We start from the raw sequence: 25,520 nt of genomic DNA on the forward strand, positions 1-25,520 counted from the left end.
GCCCTAGCCCAGCCTTCCCCTTGCCCCCCATCACATCTGTTCTGCTTTCCCTTCCCCATCTCTCCAAAACTGCCCACGACCCCTTTTGGGATAGACTGACCCAGCCCCCCCCCCACCCACTGTGTCCACAACTGCCCCCAGGGCCCCACCCCACTGTGTCCACAACTGCCCCCAGGGCCCCGCAGTCCCCCACAGGGCCCTGCTGCTTGAACAAGGAGAAGGAATCTTAAAGCCTGTTGACAATGTGACAGTCCGCATCCCCCTGCGAACAACACCCCGACTCCAGAAAAGCTGAAAGGCCTGGGGATGGGGGGGGGGATGTCCTCTATCAAACCCCACCGGGCCCCCCTGGAGGTGTGGACTCCCCAGCCAAGCTCTGCCCTGGCCACCTCGGGCCCCTGGACCCCAAAGCCAAGCAGCAGGAAGACAGGCCCCAGGTCGAATCCCACAGGGGGAAGGAGACAGTGGGCGGTGTCCAGCCTGTCCAGTGCAGCAAGTGTCCGTGACTACCTCCCTCGGCCCCTGGGTTGGCACTGCCTGCTCCCTCCATCGGACCCCGGGACGAACTGCTTTCCTAAGCTCACCCTAGAAGCCCCCCTAAACACCCCATCCCCACACAACACACCCCACCCACCCCACGCCCCACTCTGTGCACGTGGGTGTTGCCTTCCATTAGTCATTTGCTGCTTCTCTGTGTTACTACTAGAGTCCCTATGCTTTGCCTCTGCTCCCGCTGTATGTCTACCACCCGCATATACATTACATGTGCAGCCCACAAGCACATGTGAACCGTCAGCTGACACCCCTCCAAGGCAGGGATTAGGGCTTTGACATTTTGGCACACTTCCAAGCACCCAGTGCAATGCTCTGCCAACAACAGGTGCTCAGCACAGCCCTCCACCCGCAGCAAGTCCCAGCACCACCCACTGCCCTCAATGGGCACCCAGCACTGCAACTCTGAGCCCAGTGAACATCCAGCACCCAAATGCTCCCCTCCTGGGCCTGGAGAAGATCTGTCACCTCAGCTCCCTCCTGCTTCTTCGGAGCCTGACAGCTCTGGGCCAGGCCTACCGGGGCCAAAAGGGGCAGAGAAGACGTTGCCCTCAGGGCTGCCTCTGATGCCACGCCAGGGGTGGCCCCAATCCGGGTTGTAGGGCGGATTGACCAGTGACCTGACCTTCAGGCTGCCCAGGTCCTGAAATGGTACTTACTCACAAAGCAGGACGCCATTCTCCAGTGCCGTCCGAAAATCCACATCTCCAAAACTCTTGCCCGTTACCTGCTGAAAAGGGAGGGAAAAGGGAGAGATGAGGAGAGAATCGGGGGGACGGGGGGTAAGGGGAGGGACCCGGAGGACAGAGATAGGAAGAGAGAGAGAGGGATTGGGGGAAGGAGGAGGGGCAGAATGTAAGGGAGACCACAGGCAGAGGATATCCAGGGGTCTTCGTCACCAAGTACCCGAGCTCCCAACCCCATCCCTCACCTCCTCCTCCTCCTCGGTTCCATTTGCAGCACTTGTTTTTATTTCTCTAACAGTTTGCCCGAACAAGCTTTAAATTTCTAAATTTCATAAAGCCCAGGCAGCCTAGGGTCACGCACCCAGTGAGAAGCAGTGTGGTTTAGTAGATAGAGCATGGGCCTGGGAATCAGGACCTGGGTTCTAATTCCGACTCCACCACTTGTCTGCTGTGTGACCTTGGCAAGTCACTTCACTTCTCTGGGCCTGTTGCCTCATCTGTAAAATGGGGATTAAGACTGTGAGACCCATTTGGGACAGGGACTGTGTCCAACCTAATTAGCTTGTATCTATCCCAGCACTCAGTACAGTGCATGACATAGAGCAAGCACTTAACAAATGCCATTAAAAAAAATGCACTGAGTTAATTGGCAAGCTGCACCATTTGTGTTCCTAAATCCCACCAAGTAACTTCTGCAACATGAGGCTCATCCCTGGCGGGCTCCTGTTGGCCCGGAAACCTGAGCCAGAGGCCCGTGCAATTGACTGCAAGTTCTGGACCAGGCCTGGGAGGTGAGTGGTGATGCTTGAAGGCCGACGGCCTCGCTCGATCAGAGACATTAAGCGCCGGTATCGTGGCCGAGGCCCCAGGCAAACTCAGCCATGTTCGAGGTGAGGGCCCGAGGATGTTTCTTTCTTGTTGAGCAGTTCCTTGCGGGCCTGATGCAGCATCAAATGGCACGACAGACCATGACCCTCTGGAACGGGGTCGGTCTCCTAGCACCAAGCTCTGCTCACGTCAACCCAGCTCCCTGGGGAGGAGAATGGGCGACAGCAGGAGCCCCAAACAGCTGCTCTACGGAGAGCTTCAACTGGGAAACCCGAAGCCAGGAGGGCAATCAATCCATCGATCATATTTACTGAGCACTTACTGTGCACAGAGCGCTGTATTAAGCACCTGGAAAAGTACATTTTAACCGTCGGTAGTCACATTCCCTGCCCTCAGAGAGCTCACAGTTGGAAGGGGAGACAGACTCTCCCCTGCTTCCAAGTCTTATTGAAGGCACGTCTCCTCCAAGAAGCCTTCCCTGTGTAAGCACCCCCTTTCCTCTTCTCCCATTCCCTTCTGCGTTGCCCTGACTTGTTCCTTTTGTTCATCGCCTCCTTCCAGCCCCATAGCACCTAGGTCCATATCTATAATTTATTTCTATTAATGTCAGTTTCCCTCTCTAGACTGTGAGCACGCTGTGGGCAGGGAATCTATCTGTTTATTGTTGTTGTATTGAACTCTCTCAAGTGGTTTAGTGCAATCAATCAATCAATCAATCGTATTTATTGAGCACTTACTGTGTGCAGAGCACTGTACTAAGCACTTGGGAAGTACAAGTTGGCAACATATAGAGACAGTCCCTACCCAACCGTGGGCTCACAGTCTACTCTGTACAGAGTAAGGGCTCAATAAATATGATTGAATGAATGAATGAGCATTAAAATAAATGACAGAGATGGACATAAGTGCTATGGAGCTGAGAGTGGGGTGAATAAAGGGTACACAGCCAAACGTAAGGGCAGAGGAAGTGTTTCAAGGACTCGGTAAAACAAAACCTCAGACAATGCTGCATCCCAGCTAGGAAGCGGGAGTCAATGGCTGAGGGCGGACCAATCAATCAATCAATCAATCGTATTTATTGAGTGCTTACTGTGTGCAGAGCACTGTACTAAGTGCTTGGGAAGTACAAGTTGGCAACATATAGAGACAGTCTCTACCCAACAGTGGGCTCACAGTCTAGAAGACCAGGCGGGAGCACTGCTGCCAGGACTGCTGTGTGACCTTGGGCAAATCATTTTACTTCTCTGAGCCTCCGTTCCCTCATCTGTAAAATGGGCATTGAGACTGCGAGCCCCCCATGGGACAGGAACTGAGTCCAACCCAATTTGCTTGTACTGACCCCAGCGCCTTAGTACAGTACCTGGCACATAGTATATGTTAACAAATACGACACTTAGGAAAGGAGCAGCAGGCTCCCTTTGAGCAAAAGCTAAAGTACCTCCTACTTTCATTCTCACAACTTCAACAACCTGTCTGTACCTGATGACTCCCAAATCTCCCTCTTCAGCCCTGGCTTCTCTGCAGTCTCTTGCCTTCTCCAACCTCCAGGATATGTATTCCCGATGTCCCACCGGCATTTCAAGCTCAGCACGTCCAACACTGAACTCATCTCCTCTTTCCAATCCTCTCCCCTTCCCTTTCCCATACCTGTTGACCACGCCAGCATTCTTCCCATTTCTCAAGCCCACAACCTTGGCATTAGCCTCCACTCCTCCCTCTTTTTCACCCCCAGAACCGTTCAGTCCCCAAATCCTGTCAGTTCTCCCTCTACACCACCTCCAGAATCCACCCTTTCCTCTCCACCCAACCTGCCTCTGTGCTGGCCCAAGCACGTGTCATAGAGAAGCAGCATGGTATAGTGGATAGAGCACGGTCCTGGGAGTCCCAAGGTCATGGGTTCTAATGCAGCTCCTCCACTTGTCTGCTGTATGACCTTGGGTAAGTCATTTCACGTCTCTGTGTTTCAGTTCCCTCATCTGGAAAATGGGGATTGAGAGCGTGAGCCCCATGTGGGACAGGGACTATGTCAAAACCTATTTGCTTGTATTCCCCACAGCATTTAGTTCAGTGCCTGGCCCACAGTTAAGCGCTTAAATACCACAATTATCATTATTATTATTATTATTATTATATCCCGCCTCGACTGCTGTGTCAGCCTCCCTGCTGTCCTCTGTGCCTCCAGCTTCTGCCTTCTCCTGTCAGACTCCATTCCGCTGCCCGGATCCTTTATTAAGCGCTTACTATGTGCAAAGCACTGTTCTAAGGGCTGGGGTGGTTGCAAGGTGATCAGGTTGTCCCACGGGGGACTCACAGTCTTAATCCCCATTTGACAGATGAGGGAACTGAGGCCCAGAGAAGTAAAATGACTCGCCCAAGGTCACACAGCCGACAAGTGGCGGAGCCGGGATTATTCTATTCTATTATTCTATTGAATGATTTATTAATAATAATAATGGCATTTATTAAGCACTTACTATGTGCAAAGCACTGTTCTAAGCGCAGGGGAGGTTACAAGGTGATCAGGCTGTCCCACGGGGGGCTCACAGTCTTAATCCCCATTTTACAGATGAGGTAACTCAGGCACAGAGAAGTTAAGTGACTTGCCCAGAGTCACACAGCTGACACAGCTGACAATTGTCTCCCCCTTTTAGAGTCTCCCCCTTTTAGACTGTGAGCCCACTGTTGGGTAGGGACTGTCTCTATATGTTGCCAACTTGTACTTCCCAAGTGCTTAGTACAGTGCTCTGCACACAGTAAGCGCTCAATAAATACGATTGATTGATTGAGTGATTGATTGATTGATCTCTCTAGACCATCATTCTGCTCACTGGTGGTGACGCTCCCTCCATCGCTGGGGGGAGGCTGCTCCTGCCTCCCAGGAGCTCCGTGGAATATGCCGACCCAGACAGGGTTTCTCTTCCATGTTTCTGGTCCAACCCACAAACCACACACAGGAGCTGTGGGAGACTCCTCCTGTTGCTCCGGGGTGTGAGCTCCACACCCTCAGTGGGGCTCCAGTCACCCCCCTGGCAGAGCAATGACACCAGAAGGAAATCAGGTCCCAAACCCGATTGCTCCAAATGGAAAATTCTCCCCACCCCCGGCTGGGATCTGTCCATAGTGACTTTTCAATCGATCCATGGCATTTCCTGGGTGCCTGCTGTGTGCAGAGCACTGTACTGGGTGCCTGCTGTGTGCAGAGCACTGCACCGGGGGTCCAAAGTGGGCTCGCTGTATGGGATGCCCCTTGCATGTAGAGCGCTGTGCTGGGCACCTGCTTTATGCAGAGTGCTGTGCTGGATGTCCCGGTGTCATTCACCATCCACGTGTCTCCCAGCCCCTGGCTGGTGGTTCTGGGAGCAGGGAGGGCTGCCAAGGACCCACCGCATCGGCCTCTCCACTGCCCCATGGACCCTCCACCCAGTTGCCCTTCCTCCCCACAAGCCAGGCTGCCCGTGGAGCTGAAGTGTTAGCCACTTTCCTTGGGCCCTGAAACCTCTTGTGAAAAATGTTTATAGGCGTGATATTCCGGTTATTAAGATTTAACGTTCCACCAGGACTTATGAGCACTCTGTGTCAGTATGAGTGTGTGCATGACTGTCTGAGTGACTATGCCCTGGCAAACAGGGTCTGAGTTCCCAGAGACGTCTCTCCCGAAGGCAGCGCCAGCAATGATCTCCCACGACCTGCCCAATTCCTACCAGTACAGTGAATGTTGGGTCCATCCACTCTAAAGCCCTCAGTACATATCTATACCACACAGCACACACACACACCCCACATCCACATCTCACACCCACACCTCATACCCACAAATCACATACCCACGGCACATACACACCCTGAAACACACTACATACACACACAAACTACACACATCACATACACACACACCCACAGTACACACACACTCTCAAACACATCACACAGTACACACACACCCACAGGAGTCAGCACAGTGTACATACACACCACACACATACTCTCCCCCATAACCCACAGAGTTATTCTGTCCTTGTTCCACTAGTCTGATCTGAGCATTGATCAGTGATTCCCAAAGAAATGTATTCAGGAAAGGATCTGGGAGGATTGAAACATATGGAATTCCTTTCATCTTACCCAGATTAAAACACCCAGATAGAGGCCAGGAGACCTTGAGAGCCAACTGGGCCCCGATCCATGTTGCCTCAGTTTCCCCTTTGGGGAACATCAATTCACTGCCCACGGCCCCAAGCTCAACAGATCCAACAGATCAACAGAACGCAAGCCCCAGAGACATTCCCCCCACCCTGCCGCCCAATAACCAGAGCAATCAACCAATCAATGGTATTGATTCTCACACAACTGACGCACAATGTTACTGCATCAATCAGTCAGTCATATTTATTGAGCACTTACTCTGTGCAGAGCACAGTACTAAACATTTGGGAGAGTAATAATAATAATAACAGTATTTGTTAAGTGCTTACTACGTGTCAAGCACTGTTCTAAGCACTGGGACAGATACAAGTTAATCAGGTTGGACACAGTCCCTGTCCCACAAGGGGTTTACAGTCTTAATCCCCATTTTACAGATGAGATAACTGAGGCACAGAGAAATTACATGACTGGCCCAAGGTCACAGGGCAGACAAGTAGTTCCTCAAAAATCTCCAGGGGCTACCAATCAACCTATGCATCAGGCAAAAACTCCTCACCCTCAGCTTCAAGGCTGTCCATCCCCTCGCCCCCTCCTACCTCACCTCCCTTCTCTCCTTCTCCAGCCCAGCCCGCACCCTCCGCTCCTCTGCCGCTAATCTCCTCACTGTGCCTCATTCTTGCCTGTCCCGCCGTCGACCCCCAGCCCACGTCATCCCCCTGGCCTGGAATGCTCTCCCTTGGCAAATCTGCTAAGCTAGCTCTCTTCCTCCCTTCAAAGCCCTACTGAGAGCTCACCTCCTCCAGAAGGCCTTCCTAGACTGAGCCCCCTCCTTTCTCTCCCCCTCGACCCCCTCCCCATCCCCCCGCCTTACCTCCTTCCCCTCCCCACAGCACCTATATATATGTATATATGCTTGTACGTATTTATTATTCTGTTTATTTATTTTACTTGTACATATTTCTTCTATTTATTTCATTTTGTTAATATGTTTTGTTTTGTTGTCTGTCTCCCCCTTCTAGACTGTGAGCCCGCTGTTGGGTAGGGACCATCTCTATATGTTGCCAACCTGGACTTCCCAAGCGCTTAGTACAGTGCTCTGCACACAGTAAGCGCTCAATAAATATGATTGAATGAATGAATGAATGAAAAGGACAGAGAGAGTGGCAAGGTTGCTGGACATGGTCCCAGGGGATGGAGTGTGACTGGTACCCTTGGCAAGGGCTGCTCTGCAGGGCTGATTTCTAGCTTGTTTCTGCCCTCCTGGGTTTCTGTCATCGTAGGTATTGGGCTGCTGCCTCTACTCGAGCCCTTAAACTCCTCACCATTACCTATAAAGCCTTCAATTACCGTACCACCTCCTACCTCACTACCCTCCTACTACAAACCCAGCCCACACACTTCCTCCTCTAATGCCAATAATGCCAAATAATACTGTACCCCGATCTCAGCTATCTCGCCATAGACCTCTCGCCCACTTCTTGCCTCTGACCTGAAATGCTCTCCCTGGTCATATCTGACAGACAATCACTCTCCTGCCCCTTCAGAGCCTTATTGAAGGCACATCTCCTCCAAGAAGCCTTCCCTGACTAAGCTCTCCTTTCCTCTTCTCCCACTCCCCTCTGCATTGCCCTGACTTGCTCCCTTTATTCATCCCCCCTCCAGCCCCACTGCACTTATGTACATATCTGTCATTTATTTATTTATATTAACATCTGTCCTCCCCCACCCAGACTGTAAACTTGTTGTGGGCAGGTAATGTGTCTGTTTATTATTGTTTTGCATTCTCCCAAGTGCTTAGCACAGTGGTCTGCAAACAGTAAGCACTCAATAAATCTGACTGACTGACAAATGCATGCTCGTACTGTGTCTAAGTTGTACCTACCCCAGTAAACTGTACCTATCCCAGTGCTTAGTATAGCCCTGGGCATATAGTAAGCTCTTATCACTATTATTACAATTATTAGTAAAAAAGTTCCTTGAAAGAGCAGAGAACATGTCAATCAATCAATCGTTCCATGGTATCGAGTGCTTACAGTCTGCAGAGCACTATATTAAGCATGTGGGCAACTGCAATATGAGTTGATAGACATGATCCCTGCCCATAAGAGGCAAAGATTTACAGTCTAGAGGGGGAAACAGATATGAAAATAAGTTACAGATAGAGGAGTCTCCCTAAGGGCTGGGGGGCTGAGATTTGGGTGAATATCCAGTGCTTTTGGGGTACAGATCTGAGTGCATAGACATAACAGAAGAGATAGGGTGTAGGAGAGATGAAGGCTTAATTGGGGAAGGGATGTCATCATCATCATCAATCATATTTATTGAGCACTTACTATGTGCAGAGCACTGTACTAGGCACTTGGGAAGTACAAATTGGCAACATATAGAGATAGTCCCTACCCAACAGTGGGCTCACAGTCTAAAATGTGACTTCAGTAAGGCTTTGAAGGTGGGGAGAGGGATTGTCTGTCGGGTATGAAATGGGAGAGAGTTCCAGGCCAGAGGCCCGATGTGGGCAAGGGAGCGACAGTGAGAGAGAAGAGATTGAGGCACCAGTGAGTAGGTTGGCATTAGGGGAGCCAAGTGTGTGCGGGCTGGGTTGTAGTAGGGGATCGGCGAGGCGATGTAGGAGTGGGAGAACTGATCGAGGGCTTTAAAGCCGACGGTAAGGAGTCTCTGTTTGATGGGGAGGTAAATGGGAAGTCACTGGAAGTTTCTGAGGAGTCCTGCTTCTCCTGCCCACTCCTCAATGTTCATTTCAATGGTTGCACACAATAGGCACCTAGGACGCATCACTCGCTGACTGATCTGGGTGCCTCTTCTTCCCCAGTTGGCCTGGTACACTGTTGGGGGAGGGGGAGTCTGAATTGATTTTCCTGGACTCATCCCAGTGCTCTGTCAACATCAGCTGCTCAATCAATCAATCAATCAATCGCATTTATTGAGCGCTTACTGTGTGCAGAGCACTGTACTAAGCGCTTGGGAAGTACAAGTTGGCAACATATAGAGACAGTCCCTACCCAACAGTGGGCTCACAGTCTAAAAGGGGGATAGATAGCACTCTGTTCACAGTTGGGACCCAGCACGGTGCTCTACCCCCAGCAAGTGCCCAGCACGGTGCTTTACCAACACAGTGGACACCCTGTATAGTGTTCTGCCCACAGCAGGTGCCCAGCACAGCACCCCACCCACAGCAGGTGCCAGGCACAGTGCTCTATCCCCAACAGGCGCCCAGCATAGTGCTCCACCCACAACAGGTGCCCAGCAGAGTGCTCTACCCCCAACAGGAGTCCAGCACAGCGCTCCGCCCACAGCAGGCACCCTGTAAATACTGACTGCGGCAGCCTGAACAGAAGCCCCTTGGGGCTGAGGTGGCCAGGAAGCAGGCCCCAGAATTGAAGACTCTTGCAGGCGAACAGAAGGAACGTTTCAGACATCTGGGGACAGCTGGCAAAGGGCGCCTTCTTAGGAAAAGAAAACAGGAAGAGAAGTGGGCACGGCTCACGTCTATGGATGCGGGGCAGCTGTCCCGCTGTCAAACATCTCCCCGCCACCTCCCCGAGGACAGGGAGACGATCAATTCAGGGTGGGACCACAGCCAAGGTGGGGGGCCGGGGGGTGTGAGCCCGCAACCTTTCTCCAGCGGCCCAGAGGCCGCAGGGCCCACCACCGATTTGCAAAACAGTCCCGCTGCTGGGGTAACTGGCAGGTCAGAATCCGCGCCGCTCGGAGCCGGGGCCGGGCTCTTTCCACCATTCTTTGGCTGGAGATGGGAAGGGAATGTCCCCTTGGAAGCTTGGAGGGGGTGAAGCATGCGGGGAGAGGAAGACGGGGGGGAAGGGACCCGTGTGGGTAATTGAAATCCTCCAAAAATTGAAACACCAGGTAGCACAATTGGCCCAACACAGATTTAATCGATGGCATCTATTGAGCGTTTACTGTGTGCACAGCACTGTATTAAGCACTTGGGAAAATGATGACAATAATAATAATGGTATTTGTAAAGCACTTACTGTGTGCCAGGCACTGTACTAAGTGCTGGGGAGGACACAAGCAAATCGAGTTGGACACAGTCCCTGTTTCATGTGGGGTTCACAGTCTCAATCCCCATTTTACAGATGAGGTAACTGAGGCAAAGAGAAGTGACCTGCCCAAGATCACATAGCAGACAAGGGGGGGAGCCGGGATTGGAACCCATGACCTTCTGACTCACACGCCCGTGCTGTATCCACTACGCCGTGTTTCATTGCAACGGGGTGGTAGACACAGCCCTTGCTCTCAAGGAATTTGCAGTGTAGTGAGGAAGAGACATGTTGAAGTAAATTACAGGTAAGAAAGGCAGCAGAGTATAAGGCTCTGGATGCAGTCCTGTGGGGCTGAAATGGGATGAGTATCGAAGTGCTTTAGAAGCACAGACCCAAGGGCATACCTGACACAAAGGGGAGGGCAAATAGGGTGGGGAAAAGAGAGTTAGTCAGGGGAGGCTTCTTGGAGGAGATATGATGCTAATAGGGCTCTGAGGATGGGGAGAGTGTGTTCTGTTGGATACGAAGGGGAATAATACTAATAATGATGGTATTTATTAAGAGCTTACTATACGCAAAGCACTGTTCTAAGTGCTGAGGAGGTTACAAGGTGATCAGGTTGTCCCACGGGGGGCTCACAGTCTTAAATCCCCATTTTACAGATGAGGTAACTGAGGCACAGAGTAGTTAAGTGCCTTGCCCAAAGTCACACAGCTGACAATTGGTGGAGCCAAGATTTGAACCCATGACCTCTGACTCCAAAGCCTGTGCTCTTTCCACTGAGCCATGCTGGGAGGAGGTGGGCAAGGGGTTGGCCGAGAGATAGATGAGATGGAGGCACATTGAGTAGGTTGGCGTTAGAGGAGTGAAATACGCAGACTGGATTGCATGTAGCAGGAGATTAGCAAGGTTATGTAAGATGGGGAGAGGTGATTAAAGGTCTTAGAGCCGATGGTGAGGAGTTTGTTTGATGTGGAGGTGGGTGGGCAGCTATTGGAGGTTTCTGAGTGGGGAGACATGCACAGAATGATTTGTTGGAAAATTATCCAGGCAGCAGAGTGACTGGAGTCAGGGAGGGCATCAAGTAGGCTGATGCGGTAGGTGAGGTGGGATACGATACGTGCTTGGGCCGGGGCCTTCCTTCCAGGATAGCAAACTCCACTCTCATCATCATCATCATCATCAATCGTATTTATTGAGCACTTACTGTGTGCAGAGCACTGTACTAAGCGCTTGGGAAGTACAAGTTGGCAACATATAGAGACAGTCCCTACCCAACAGTGGGCTCACAGTCTAAAAGTGGGCTCTCCCTCCCAGAAGACCCCTGAGCTGGCTCCCAATCTGAGGTGTCTCCCAACAAACACACAATGCTGCGGAATGGACTCCAGTTGCCGTGTCCACCTGTGCCCTTCCAGTCGCTGGCGGCTCCCGCTCGCTGCTGGTAGGGAGATGTCTGCCTCTGTCGGAGCCGAGTCCGGCACGGTCCCTCCTACGGGCAGCCTGGCGCGGCTTCGAGAGACCCGAGTTCCGGCTCTGCTCTGACCTGCTGCGTAACCTCGAGCAAGTCACTAAACCTCTGTAGCCCTCAGTTTTCTCATTTATTCAATGGGGATAAAAGACCTGCTGTCCCACACTCTCCCACCCTCTTGGTCTGGGAGCTCTGTGAGGGAAATTAACTGGCTAGACAGGGAGTCTGGGGAAGCAGAGACTTCCCAGACTGAGCTCCCTCCTTCCTCTCCCCCTCCTTCCCCTCCCCACAGCACCTGTATATATGTATATATGTTTGTACTCATTTATTACTCTATTTATTTTATTTGTACATATTTATTCTTTTTATTTTATTTTGTTAATATGTTTTGTTTTGTTCTCTGTCTCCCCCTTCTAGACTGTGAGCCCACTGTTGGGTAGGGACCGTCTCTATATGTTGCCAACTTGTACTTCCCAAGCGCTTAGTACAGTGTTCTGCACACACTAAGCGCTCAATAAATACGATTGAATGAACGAATGAATGAATGAGGGGCAAAGACTATACTAGTTGCCCCCTCAATAAATACGATTGAATGAATGAATGAATGAATGAATGAGGGGCAGAGACTATACTAGCTGCCCCTGCTTCCAGGATGATTCCACCTCAGTATGCCTGATGTCCCTGATAAATAATAATAATGGTAATTGTTAAGAGCTGCCTATGTGCCGAACACTGTTCGAAGCACTGAGGTAGATGCAACTTTATCAGGTGGGACACAGTCCTTATCCCTCATGAGGCTCACAATCAGATGAGGTAACTGAGGCCCAGAGAAGTGAAGGGACTTGTCCAAGGTCACCAACAGACATGTGGCAGAGCCAGTATTAGACCCCAGGTCCTTCTGATTCCCGGGCCCACGCTCTACCCACTAAGCCATGCTCCAGTTCCTCGAGGGCAGTGCCCACGGTGGGGAGGTTGGCGGCCCAACCTGGCCACAACCCTGCAGGACCATCTCACCCCACGGCCCGGCACCGCGAACACGCAGAGGTTCGGGGGCACCCAGCTGGCCGCCCGGGGGTGGCCACAGGCCGGAGCCATGTGGCCATCTCACGGGGGCTGCCCTGGCACCCTTCCCCATAGGTGCCCTTTGACCTTCCTCCCCAGTGACCTTTGCAGTGGCAGCATCAGCTGGCTGGTGGGTGGGGCACCCGAGCGGGCCTGGTATTTCTGTCTCAGATCCCGTGGCCTTTTCTAAAGAGCAAACATCGCTCTGCCAGGCTATTGAGTCCGGTGAGGGGATGGGGGCGTGAAAAACCTGGGGCAGAGGTGAAACTGAGGCACTCAGCGTTTAGAACAGTGCTCAACACACAGAGAAGCAGCGTGACCTAGTGGAAGAACATGGGCCTGATCCTCAGAAGGACCTGGGTTCTAATTCCCTCTCTCCCTCTTGTCTGTCGTGTAGCCTTGGGCAAGTCACTTTCACTTCTCTGAGCCTCAGTTACTTCATCTGTGAAATGGGGATTAAGACTACAAGCCCCATGTGGAACTGGGAGTGTGTCCAACCTAATTAGCTTGTATCTATCCCAGCGCTTAGTACAAATGCCTGATACATGGTAAGTGCTTAACAAATACCATAAAAATAACGCTTAATAAATGCCATTGTTACATTCTGCCAGCTTTGCGCTTGGAAATAGGCAGACGGGCCTTGATTATCGCCATCGTCATCACCGGGGGTACCTGAGCAACTGCTGTGTATTGAGCGCTGTGCTGGGCACCTGAAGAGGGTGGAGCGCTGTACTGGATGACTGCTGGGGGCAAAGTGCTGGGATGGGTGCCTGCCATGGGCAGGGCAACTTCCATGAGCAGACTGCATACATACAGCGGGAACGAGAGGGACACTGATACAACACGCAAAAGCAGATGAATGATGCAGTCCTCTAGACTGTAAGCTCGTTGTAGGCAGGGAGTGTGTCTTATATTGTTCTCTCCCAAGCGCTTAGTACAGTGCTCTGCATATAGTAAGTGCTCTATAAACAAAATGGATTGATTGAATTATGTAAATAATAATAATGGCATTTATTAAGCACTTACTATGTGCAAAGCACTGTTGTAAGCGCTGGGGAGGTTACAAGGTGATCAGGTTGTCCCATGGGGGGCTCACAGTCATCATCATCATCATCATCAATCGTATTTATTGAGCGCTTACTATGTGCAGAGCACTGTACTAAGCACTTGGGAAGTACAAATTGGCAACGTATAGAGACAGTCCCTACCCAACAGTGGGCTCACAGTCTAAAAGAGGGAGACAGAGAACAAAACCAAACATACTAACAAAATAAAATAAATAGAATAGATATGTACAAGTATCTGATGATACAGTCCTCATCCCCATTTGACAGATGAGGTAACTGAGGCACGGAGAAGTGAAGTGACTTGCCCAAAGTCACACACCTGACAGTTGGCAGAGCTGGGATTTGAACCCATGACCGCTGACTCCAAAGCCCAGGCTCTTTCCACCGAGCCACGCTGCTTCTCTAGTAAGAATTAGTGAGTAAAACGGCAAGGCCCAGAGCGCGGAGGGGTTGAGCAGGGAAGAGGGGACCGGTTTCCTGGAGCAGGGGGCCTTATGGATGGCCTGAAAACTGGGGAGGGACGTGGCTGTTCCCACTTTAGGAGAGGAAAGAAGGGAAATCACCCAGGAACGGGAAACCCTGAAGAATCCGGCCAAGAGGGGACCTTCCCAGGAAACAAAAGCTAGAGCCACCTCCTTCCCTGCCCCCTTCCATCCCCGTTTCCAGGACTCCCGGGAACGCCCCCTTGGGAACGGGCTTTGGGGGGGGCGGGGGGCGGAGAACATCAGTCAGCCAGCACCAGACCCCAACGTGGTGGGTCTGTCTCCCGCGCAGCTCCAAGGCCCGGCTGGGGGGTTTCCGGCTCCGGGCCCAGGCCTCGCTGACCCACTTTCTCAGGCTGAAAGCACAGTCCCCTCTGCTGGAGGTCTCAGTGGCTGGGCCCGGCCAAGAAGGAGGGGAACGGGGCTGAGCGCGGTGCTGACGCTGTGCTGAGTACGGTGCTGACGCGGGGCTGAGGAGGGGGCAGAGCCCAGACCATCAGATCGAACCCCATTTCAATCCCCCGGCCTCGCAGAATGGGAGGCTCGGGGTGAGCAGGAGACGGTTCTTAGCAGTCACCGTGTTTATGAAGTGTTCGCCGTGTGTGCTCAGAAACAGGGTAGAAGTGGGAATTAGACACAGAACAGATGCATTAGGGAACTGGGCACATTCTTTCCTCGACGCCGTTTGTTCTGGTGCAGCATGGCCCACGGGACAGGGGGCACAGGAAGCCAGGATCAGAAACTGAAATCCCTCCCACGAGCACCGCAGGGGCCCGGCCCAGCCTGGAGAGCCCATGACCCCAGCCAGACGAGGCTGAGGAAGGGGACGCCATTTGGAAAAGAAGTGCCAGGTCTGGGGGTCCCTCTTTTTTTTTTTTTAATGGTATTTGCCGAGCACTTTCTATGGGCCAGGCACTGTACTAAGCACCGGGATAGATACAAGGTAATCAGATTGGATACAGTCCCCATCCTACACGGGGCTCAGTCTTCATCCTCATTTTACAGGTACCTGTGGCACAGAGAAGCTAAGCGACTTGCCCAAGGTCACACAGCAGAAGAGTGGCAGAGCCTGGATTAGAATCCAGGTCTTATGATTCCTAGGCCCGTGTTCTTTCCACTTGGCCATGTTGCTTCCTTGGGCAGGGGGTGCTCCTCACTCGCGTCCCAGGCCCTCTGACACACCCCTGCCAGCCCAAACCCAGACCGGGGCAGAGAGGTCCTCTCCAGCAAGTCTTCCCTCGCACCACTATTAATATGCTTTCCCTCCCTCCTTCTATCCCAGCAGGTACCTAATCCAGCTACTTGTTCATGGCATGTGCCCAGTCAAGTAGCCCACCCACAGCAAGCACCCGGTCCGAAGAGTTGAGGATCAATCATATCTATTGGATGCTTACTGTGTGCCGAACACTGTACTAAGCATTTGGGAGCATACAACACAACAATTTAACACATACATTCCCTGCTCACAGTGAGCATACAGTCTGGAGGGGGAGGCAAGTACTAATATAAACAAATTACGGATGGGTCTGTAAGTGCTGTGGGGCTGGGGAGGATGGATAAAGGGAGCAAGTCAGGCAATGCAGAAGGGAGTGGGAAAAGAGGAAAGGAGGGCTTAGTCACGGAAGGCCTCTCGGAGGGGATGTGCCTTCAATAAGGCTTCAAAGGTGGGAAGGATTTTTTTTTTAATGGTATTTGCTATTGCTCATTCTTCTCTGAGCATCAGCTGGGGGCAGGGTGCTGTGAACTGGGCACCAAATAGGATGCACCATTACCTTAACTATCTGATTACTTGGACAATACCAAATCCCGGCATCTCTCCTCGCCGATCACCGGGGGACCCCAGCTTACCCGGCCCCCATGTGTTTGCTGTCTCCTAAGAAGAGACAAAGAAACAGAGTTCACAGCTTCTTCTGGGCCTCTGCCCTTGTGCTGAGAGTTCCCGGGCACAGTCCAGGTACGTGTTCAGTTAAGGTACTGATTAAGCTGTGCCCAGCACTGTGCTAAACACTAAAGTGGCCATTGATGCTCAGATCAGACACAGAGCCTATCCCACAGGGGACTGAAAATCTATATTTGCATGGAGCAGGTATCATAGTCCCAATTTACAGATGAGGAAACTGGGGACAACAGAGGTTAAATTTACTAATGTCTGTCTCCCCACTCTAGACCGTAAGCTCGTGGTGAACAGGGAATGTGTCTGTTTATTGGTATATTGTCCTCTCTCAAGTGCTTAGTTCAGTGCTTTGTACACAGTAAGCGCTCAATAAGTACAAGTGAATGAATAAATTACTTTCCCAGTGAGGCAGAGCTGGGGCTTGAACCCAGGTCTCCTGACTCCCGTGCTCTACCCATTAGGAACATGATGCCTCTGGGGCAGGGGCAGTGTGGTGCCTGTTGGGCAGCTGAGGGGCAGTGTGGCATCCACTGGGCAGCCGAGGGGCAGCATGGCCGAGATTCTCTGGGAGGAGGAATGGCTTACTGGTTGATTTTTGACCTGGCTGAGATTTTCCCCGTCTCCTGCGGAAACAGGAAGTGTCTTCCCTTAATGCCAGGGGGAAGAGCCTCCAGGTTTCTGACCGCCCAGGCACCCGGGGCTTCCGTCACCTGGAAGTGCCAGTCTCCAGCTTGCCCCCCCCACCCCCCCACCGCAAGCCAGCCATGCCCCTGGAGTCTCCCTGGCCTGGGCTCCTCCTCAGCCAGAGATTGGGCAGAGCCTGGGAAGGGATAGCAACAGTCCAATCCAGGGCTATTTTTACCCACCTCGGGTGGTGGGGTAATGCCAGCCCTCCGCCTGGCGCAGTTGGAGGTGCTAATCCAGGACCCAGGACCCTGGAGCCACGGCGACAGCCGTCGCATCCACTTTTAGAATGCCCTAGAGGAGTGGGCCGGGGGCCGGGGCGGGGGGGGGCAGAGGGAAGCTGGGGCTGGAAACCCCAAGGCCAGCCTGTCCGGGAGGGCAACAAGCGAGGAGTAGGGGAGACCAGCTGGGCACTCTGGTGATCTCTGTAAACTGCCGCTTTTGGCGCCCGTTCTGGCTCCCTGACTGGTGGCACGATCCTTGGGGTGCAGGCCGTGGCAAGAGGCCACGTGCTTTCTGGGGCTGGCGAGGGCTCCCCGAAAGCCCCTTCGAAAGCCCTGTGGCCCCAGATCAGTCAAACAATTATCCAATGGTGTTTATTGAGCACTTACTATGTGCAGAGTACTGCACTAAGCGCTTGGGAGAGTACAATACAGTAGAATTAGCAGACACGTTTTCACTCATAATGAGCCCTGAAAAAATCTGTACCATGTCATCAAGACTGTGAGCCCACTGTTGGGTAGGGACTGTCTCTATATGTTGCCAACTTGTACTTCCCAAGCGCTTAGTACAGTGCTCTGCACACAGTAAGCACTCAATAAATATGATTGATCAAGATTGTGTGCCCAGCTCTGGTTCCCCTGCAGGCTCGGGGAGAGCCCCCAGTGCCAGCGATCGCCCTTAGTCCCTGGAAATCTGCTCCGGCTTCCAAGACCCCACGATGCTGTGAAGCAGAGACAACTTGCTTCCTCTCCACTGCTGCTTTCGCTTCCTGCCGAACCCTGCATCCCAGGGCCCTGGTTCTGGGATGGGGTGCCCCTCAGCCAATGAGCAGTCTGGCATAGTGGAGAGAGCCCGGAATTGGGAGTCAGAAGGTCATGGGTTCTAATCCCTGCTCCGTCGCTTGTCTGCTGGGAGACTGTGGGCTTCACTTCTCTGGGCCTCAGTTACCTCATTTGTAAAATGGGGATTTTACAGATGAGCCCCATGTAGGACAGGGATTTCGTCCAACTCAATTTTCTGGTACCCACCCCTGGCACATAGTAAGCATTTAACAAATACCACTATTATTATTATTATTATTTGAATGCCTACTCTGAACAGAGCACTGAACCAGACCCTTACTCTGAGGAGAGCACTGTACTGGATGTCTACTGCGGGCAAAGCCCCGTCTGCGTGCCTGTTGTATTCAAAGAGTGAGAGTCTGGGTACACGGGATCATGCGGAAAGAGAAAGAAATCAACAACAAACAGAAAATGCCCACACAGGGGAGCGGAGCTGACTGGAGACCCAGGAGGGGTACCCACAGGAGCCTCTGGTCACCCGCTGGGACTACAATTCCCAGCAGCTCCAACAACAACCCCCAAAACACGACCCCTGGGTTGGGTGGAAGTCGGCTCCCACCCTGGCTCGGGACTGGTTCCAGGCCTGCACCCCTGGACTCCAAGGTGGGTCCCACTCCTGAGTTCATTAATGGTCCGCTCTTTCTGGCCCACTCCCGGGTTCATTAATGGTCAGTTCTCTGAGTGTGCTCAGCCCCTCCCAATGGTGGCTGGAATTCAAGGCCAGTCAGAGAACCGGACTTCTGGCTGGGGAGGCAGATTCTTCCTGCCTCCCCACCCCTGGCGACCAACCCCTCAGCCTTCCCAGGCCTGGGGTGGGGGCCGGGGCTAGGGCAGAGGCCGGGGCCAGGGCTGGGACGGACGTGAAAGTTGCTGATGAGGGGTCACACTCGATCCAAGCTGCATTCTCAGCTGGTGAAATTCCAGGCCAGGAAAAGCCCCGCGGGGGGGCGAAGGTGGGGGGGCACGTTGTTGCCAACTCCAATGAAATCAAAGCGGGAATCCTGGCGGCTTTTCACACCTCCCTCCCTCCACCCTGACTGGCACAAGCCTCACAGAGTGCGTTTCACCCACCCCAGGGTAGTCCACTGTGGAGATGGCCCATCCCATCCGGTACAGTCCATGGGTCCGGCGTTTTTATTCCCACTGCCCGGCCTGCCTCCGCTTTGGGTCCTGCCACCGAGTGCCACAGTTCAGAAATTGGAGTGTGTTCACAGCAACCTTGGTGGCGGGTTTGCGGGGGGGGGAGGGGGGGACGGCAGTAAATGCTGAGGTTCTGGGGCCAGGGGTGGGTTCACGTGCTCCCACTGGCAACCCACTCTATATTTGGCTGGTTTCTGCAGAAGGTTCCAGTACTTTGACCAACATAGATCTCTCCTGGTTCCCCTCTTACCTCTTCAGCGGCTCCTTAGTCTTTCTAGCTGGCTCCTCCTCTGCCTCCCACCCTCTATGGGGGTTGTTCATTCATTCATTCATTCCATCGTATTTATTTAGCGCTTACTGTGTGCAGAGCACTGTACTAAGCGCTTGGGAAGTACAAGTTGGCAACATAAAGAGACGGTCCCTACCCAACAACGGGCACACACTCTGTTCTGGGTCCCCCTTCTTACAGTTGAGGAGCTCGTCTACTCCCACAAATTGAACTACCACCTCTATGTGGATGACTCCTCTTCTCCCTCTCCAGCCCTGACCTCTCTAACCTAACCTCTGCAATCTCGTAGTTCCTCTTGTCTCAGCTTCCCTCCCAGATCCTCTCTTCCATCCAACATTCCCTTCACAGTGGACAATACCACTACCCTCCCATCTTGGAAATCCACAAAGTTGGTATTATCCTTGACTCCTTCCTCTCTTTCAACCTACATAATCAGTCACCAAATGTTGCCAGTTCTACCGTCACATCATCTCCAGAATCCACCCCTTCCTCTCCATCCAAACCGCCCCTATTCCGGTCTGGGCTCTTGTCATATCTCGACTCGATTACTGTATCAGTCTCCTCACTGACATCCTGTCTCCAACCTCTCCCCTCTCCATTCACACTTCATGTTTTTGCCCAGGCCATTATTCTAAAACAATCTTTTGTGCACATCTGTCCACTCCTCAAAATCCTCCAATTGTTGCCCATTCTTCTCTGCATCAAGGAGAAGCTTCTGACCATTGGATTTAAAGTTCTCAATCTGCTCTCTTTTCCTTCTACTTCTCCATTCTCTTCTCCCACTACATCCCAGCTCGCACTCTTTGTTCCTCTCTGGCTCACCTAGTCACCGTGCCTCACCCCTGTCTCTCAAAACCATTTGAAAACCCTACCTCCTCCAGGAGGCCTAACCCCATATAATTTCTCTTCTCCACAGACAGTATCCCACAACTCTCACCTCAGCATTTCTGTTCTCACAGCCACCTGAGCAGCTTACCCTGTTCCTTAAGCACTCACTCGTCGACATGCCCAATTTTCCCTGATCCTAATGTGTTTAATTTATTTTTACTGCCCGTCTCCCCTTTAGATGGCAAACTTCCTGAGGGCAGGGTTGGGCCTATTACCTGCTTGGTACTCTCTCATGGGCTCTCAGTACAGTGCCCACAGTAGGTGCTACGTTAAATATCATCGATTGTTGGTGCCATTTTATCCATTGCATAATCCACACAACATAATGAACGTCTTCTACTTCCAGTCGTCAAAGGTGCCATCGAGGACCACCTTAACGGTGACTCCACCCTCCCTGAATCCCCCTTTCCATCTTTGCCCTGGCTGAGAACTTCCTCTCCTTCAAATCCCTGCCTCCAGATCCCCCGAATCACACCATCCCTCCCCTCCTCTGGAACCCCATACAAAGCCCCCTCCTTCCTGATCATGTCACCTCCGCCCCTGCTACTGCCTCAGCAATCAATCAATCAATCTGTTGTACTTATTGAGCACTCATTGAGTGCGGAGCACCGTACTAAGCACTTGGGAGAGTACACTGCAAAATAGTTGGTAGACATGATTACTGCCTCGAGGAGCTTCTAAGTCTAGCGAGGGAGACCGGCATTAAAACAAATGACCGATACGAGAACGGACACAGATGCCAGTCTCTATTTATTTATCTACTTGGATACTTTCATTTTTCATCATTTTCACTCTGCCCCTACTCTTTTACCTATTGGATAGTTGGCAATTTTTGGCCAAAGGCACCCCACTGGACTCTAAGCCCCTGGAGGGATGACAGCACAAGGAATGTTCTCAGGCACCCGGCCAGTGTCCCCTACAGCACTTGTCTGGCATACAGAGGCCGACAGCCCGCCAGCTGGTGCCCGTCGGTGCTGTTGTTGGAGCGGTTTGCCACCCCCGGTGCCCAGGAACCAAATCCGTGCACGTAACCAGGCAGTAACGAGGCCCCTGGAGGAGGCAAAATTGGTCCCAGAAGAACACCTCCTGCCAGAACTGTGCTCACACCAAACCTATTTCTGCTCCTTCAGCTGATCGGTCTGTGAACGGAGGCAGGAGGCGACTCTGCTCCCCAAAGCCCGGGTGAGACCCCGGTCTCTAGGGCTCCGGGGGCAAATCTGGCACCTGGGCATGCCGACCCGAAGAGGGATTCACCGTTTTGCTGGCGTGGACGGTCCAGCCGGCGAGCCCAGGCTGTCCTGCAGGGAATCCGAGATCCTGCCATGGAAATGGGATCTGTCCCTCAATAATGCACACTCGCCCAAAGGAAGCCTCCAGGCTGACCATGCTCAGACTCTGCCATGCGACCAGGCACCCCCTGCTCTGTTAGAAGCGGGAGGCCCAGCCTGCAGAGGGTACCAGGCAGCTGCCCCTTTTCCTGGCTGGCCATGGCAGCGCTTGGTCGAACCAACAGGCCAGGGCTCAATCCGACCCAACACCAACTCTTCCGCAGCCATCAGAGGCGACGACACCGGCTTTGTGCGCTTCAGGAAACAAGCTTCAAATGCCCTCGCCACCACTAAATTCGGTTCTCACCTCTCTCTTAGATTTTAGTGTCCTGGGTGGCAGATACAGAGTGAGTTATGATGGGTGGAGGGGGGAGTCAGGGATGGAAAGGGGAGAGTCAGGGTGTTGGATCGTCCGTGCTGGGTCACTGGAGGAGAATCAGGGATGTTGGATGGTCCCTGCTGGGTCACTGGGGGAGAGTCAGGGATCTGCTGACATCAAACAGTGCTTGGCACATAGTAAGCGCTTAAGAAATACCAACATTATTATTATTCGGCCTTTAGAGCTGTTATTTCACCCCATAAATTCTAATCCCAGGTCCACCACTTGTCTGCTGTGTGTCCCTGGGCAAGTCACTCCACTTCTCTGAGTCTTAGTTACCTCATCTGTACAATGGGGATTGAGACTGTGAGCCCCATGTGAGACAGGGACTGTGTCCAACCCAATTTGCTTGTATCCACCCCAGGGCTTAGTACAGTGCCTAGCACATTGTAAGCGCTTAATAAATACCATTATTATTATGATGATTATTATCATTATTATGAGGAGGGAAGAGTCAGAGGTGTTGGATGGTCTGTGTTGGGTCACTGGGGGGGAGTGCTGGTCAAACAATATACGGTTCCTCCAAGCATCCTGGTAGCCCTGTTTGAGGCGGAGAACTGGGCAGGATAGACAAGGGAGCTGACCTGGGATAGAACTGGTCAAGGTCTTACATTCTCAAAAGACATAATAATCACTGTGGAATTTGTTAAGCACTTATTACATGCCAAGCTCTGTACTGAGTGCTGGGGTAAATACAAAATAATCAGGTCAGACACAATCCATGTGCACCTGGGACTCACGGTCTCAAGGAGATGAATCTCCATTTTACAGATGAAGAAGCTGAGGCGCAGAGAAGTGTTCAACAAGAGCATGGTTAAGCCGAGACTAAAACCCAGGTTCTCTGGGCCTACGCTCTTTCCAGTAGGCCACACTGCTTCTTATCATGGAGAGGGGAGAGTCAAGGGTGTTGGATGGCCCATGCTGGGTCACTGGGACAGAAACAGATGGAGAGGGGAGAGCCAGGGGTGTTGGATGGTCCATGTTGGTCACTGCCAACATATTTACTATTCTATTTATTTTATTAATGATGTGTATATAGGTATAATTCTATTTATTCTGATGGTATTGACCCCTGTCTACTTGTTTCGTTTTGTTATTTGTCTCCCCCTTCTAGACTGTGAGCCCATTGTTGGGTAGGGACCGTCTCTATATGTTGCCAACTTGTACTTCCCAAGAGCTTAGTACAGTGCTCTGCACACAGTAAGCGCTCAATAAATATGATTGAATGAATGAATGAATGCCAGAGAAACAGGAACGGAGCGGGGAGAGTCAGGGGTATTGGATGGTCTGTGCTGGGTCACTGAGGGAGAATCAGGAACGGAGAGGAGAAAGGCAGATTGGACGGACTGTACTGGTCACTGGGGGAGAATCAGGGTGGGAGAGTCAGGGGGGTCAGATGGCCTGTGCTTGGCTGCGCTGATTCTTATAATGAAGCGAATAAACAAACTTCACAAAGGGGGGCCAGCTCTTCCGTGAAGTTCTCCCCAATCCCCAACAGCATTTACCGAGCTTCTCCTGAGGGCAGAGCACCCTAAGTGGGGGACAGGGGTGGAGGGAGGGGGCTGCCTGGGCATTTGACACGAATCCACTCCTTGCCCTTGAGGAGTTTGCAGTCCAACAGGGAAGCCAAGAAGAGACCAAGTGCCAAGCTTCCGATGGGTGAGGGAGGCGCAAAGGAGTCATCACCTGAGTGAGGAATGATGTCCACAGAACCCCCACCTCGCGGTCACCCTGAGGGCCGGGGTGACCGGGGGCAATCAATCAATCAATTGTATTTTGTGTGCAGCGCACTGTACTAAGCGCTTGGGAAGTACAAATTGGCAACATATAGAGACAGTCCCTACCCAACATCATCAATTGTATTTATTGAGCGCTTACTGTGTGCAGAGCACTGTACTAAGCGCTTGGGAAGTCCAAGCTGGCAACATATAGAGACAGTCCCTACCCAACATCATCAATCGTATTTATTGAGCGCTTACTGTGTGCAGAGCACTGTACTAAGCGCTTGGGAAGTCCAAGTTGGCAACATATAGAGACAGTCCCTACCCAACATCGTCAATCGTATTTATTGAGCGCTTACTGTGTGCAGAGCACTGTACTAAGCGCTTGGGAAGTCCAAGTTGGCAACATATAGAGACAGTCCCTACCCAACATCGTCAATCGTATTTATTGAGTGCTTACTGTGGGCAGAGCACTGTACTATGCGCTTGGGAAGTCCAAGTTGGCAACATATAGAGACAGTCCCTACCCAACATCGTCAATCGTATTTATTGAGCGCTTACTGTGTGCAGAGCACTGTACTAAGCGCTTGGGAAGTACAAATTGGCAACATATAGAGACAGTCCCTACCCAACAGTGGGCTCACAGTCTAAAAGTGGTCGGGGGAGTTCCGGTGGCTGACATTGTAGCCCCAATGTTTCCGCGAGGTGATGCGCTTAGGAAGATCTGGGACCCTTCGCACCCACCCAACCTGAGATCCCTCGCCCGGGCCCCACCTGACCTGCAAAGAAGGGGGGAGGCTGATTGGGGTCGTTTGGGCCTCACCAGGTCCTGGGTGAGCCGGAGACCCTTGGGTGGGGTGCTCGTCCTGGTGGCAATTTGTACTTCCCAAGCGCTTAGTACAGTGCTCTGCACATAGTAAGCGCTCAATAAATACGATCGATGATGATGATGGTGGTGTCATTTCGGGGAGATGTCGCCTCGGCCCTCCCCCCGGCTGCGGAAACGCATCGGCCTGAATCAGCAAAGGCCGGTTGGGAGGAGGGGGGATGATTCCCGTTTGGGAGGGAAGAGGGGAGATGGGGGGACGATGGAGGTCGGAGCCGAGGCGCCCCTGAGGATGGTCGGGTTGGGGGGTCCAGGCTACTCCCTCCCCCGGCCCCGCTTACCTCGATCCAACGCCGGGCCTCTTGGGCGGCAGGCTCGGGGGTCCCCGGCCGGGCGAGCGGGCCCGGGTGGGCGCTGGCCATCGGGCCGGGCCCGGACACCCCGCCCGGCCTCCGGAGATCCCTGCGGGAAGATGCCCTGAAGCCCCGAGCACTCCCAATCCCGATCCCGATCCCGATCCCGCCGCCCAGCACCGGCCGGCCGCGGGGGAGGGGGCCGGGAAGAGGAGGAGGACGAGGAGGAGGAGCAGGAGGAAGGGGAGCGGGAGGAGTCACAGCCACGGGGGGAGGGACCACAGCCACGGGGGGCCGGCTGAGAGCCACGGGGGGCGGGGAGGAGGATCATCATCATCATCATCATCATCATCAATCGTATTTATTGAGCGCTTACTATGTGCACAGCACTGTACTAAGCGCTGGGGAAGTACAAACTGGCAACATATAGAGACAGTCCCTACCCAACGGTGGGCTCACAGTCTAAAAGGGGGAGACAGAGAACAAAACCAAACGTACTAACAAAATAAAATAAATAGAATAGATATGTACAAGTAAAATAGAGTAATAAATATGTACAAACATATATACATATATACAGGTGCTGTGGGGAAGGGAAGGAGGTAAGAAGGGGGGATGGAGAGGGGGACGAGGGGGAGAGGAAG

The 25,520-nt window shown here is 52.5% G+C and overlaps 1 protein-coding gene across 3 annotated transcripts in view; it reads right to left on the reverse strand.

Moving 5' to 3' along the window:
- LIMCH1 (LIM and calponin homology domains 1) overlaps window positions 1-25,032 on the reverse strand; it is an 83,230-nt gene extending 58,198 nt beyond the window's left edge. For all 3 annotated transcript variants that reach the window (XM_038769102.1, XM_038769101.1, XM_038769103.1), the window contains exons 1-2: window positions 24,865-25,032; window positions 1,212-1,282 (exon numbers count right to left, since the gene is read on the reverse strand). In XM_038769102.1, coding sequence (XP_038625030.1) covers window positions 1,212-1,282; window positions 24,865-24,945 — 152 coding nt within the window. In that variant the 5' untranslated portion in view covers window positions 24,946-25,032. The remainder of the gene's footprint in view (window positions 1-1,211; window positions 1,283-24,864) is intronic.
- Between the last annotated feature and the right edge of the window lie 488 nt (window positions 25,033-25,520).

This window comes from Tachyglossus aculeatus, chromosome X5, assembly GCF_015852505.1.
Source record: "Tachyglossus aculeatus isolate mTacAcu1 chromosome X5, mTacAcu1.pri, whole genome shotgun sequence".
Classification (NCBI taxonomy): Eukaryota; Metazoa; Chordata; class Mammalia; order Monotremata; family Tachyglossidae; genus Tachyglossus; species Tachyglossus aculeatus.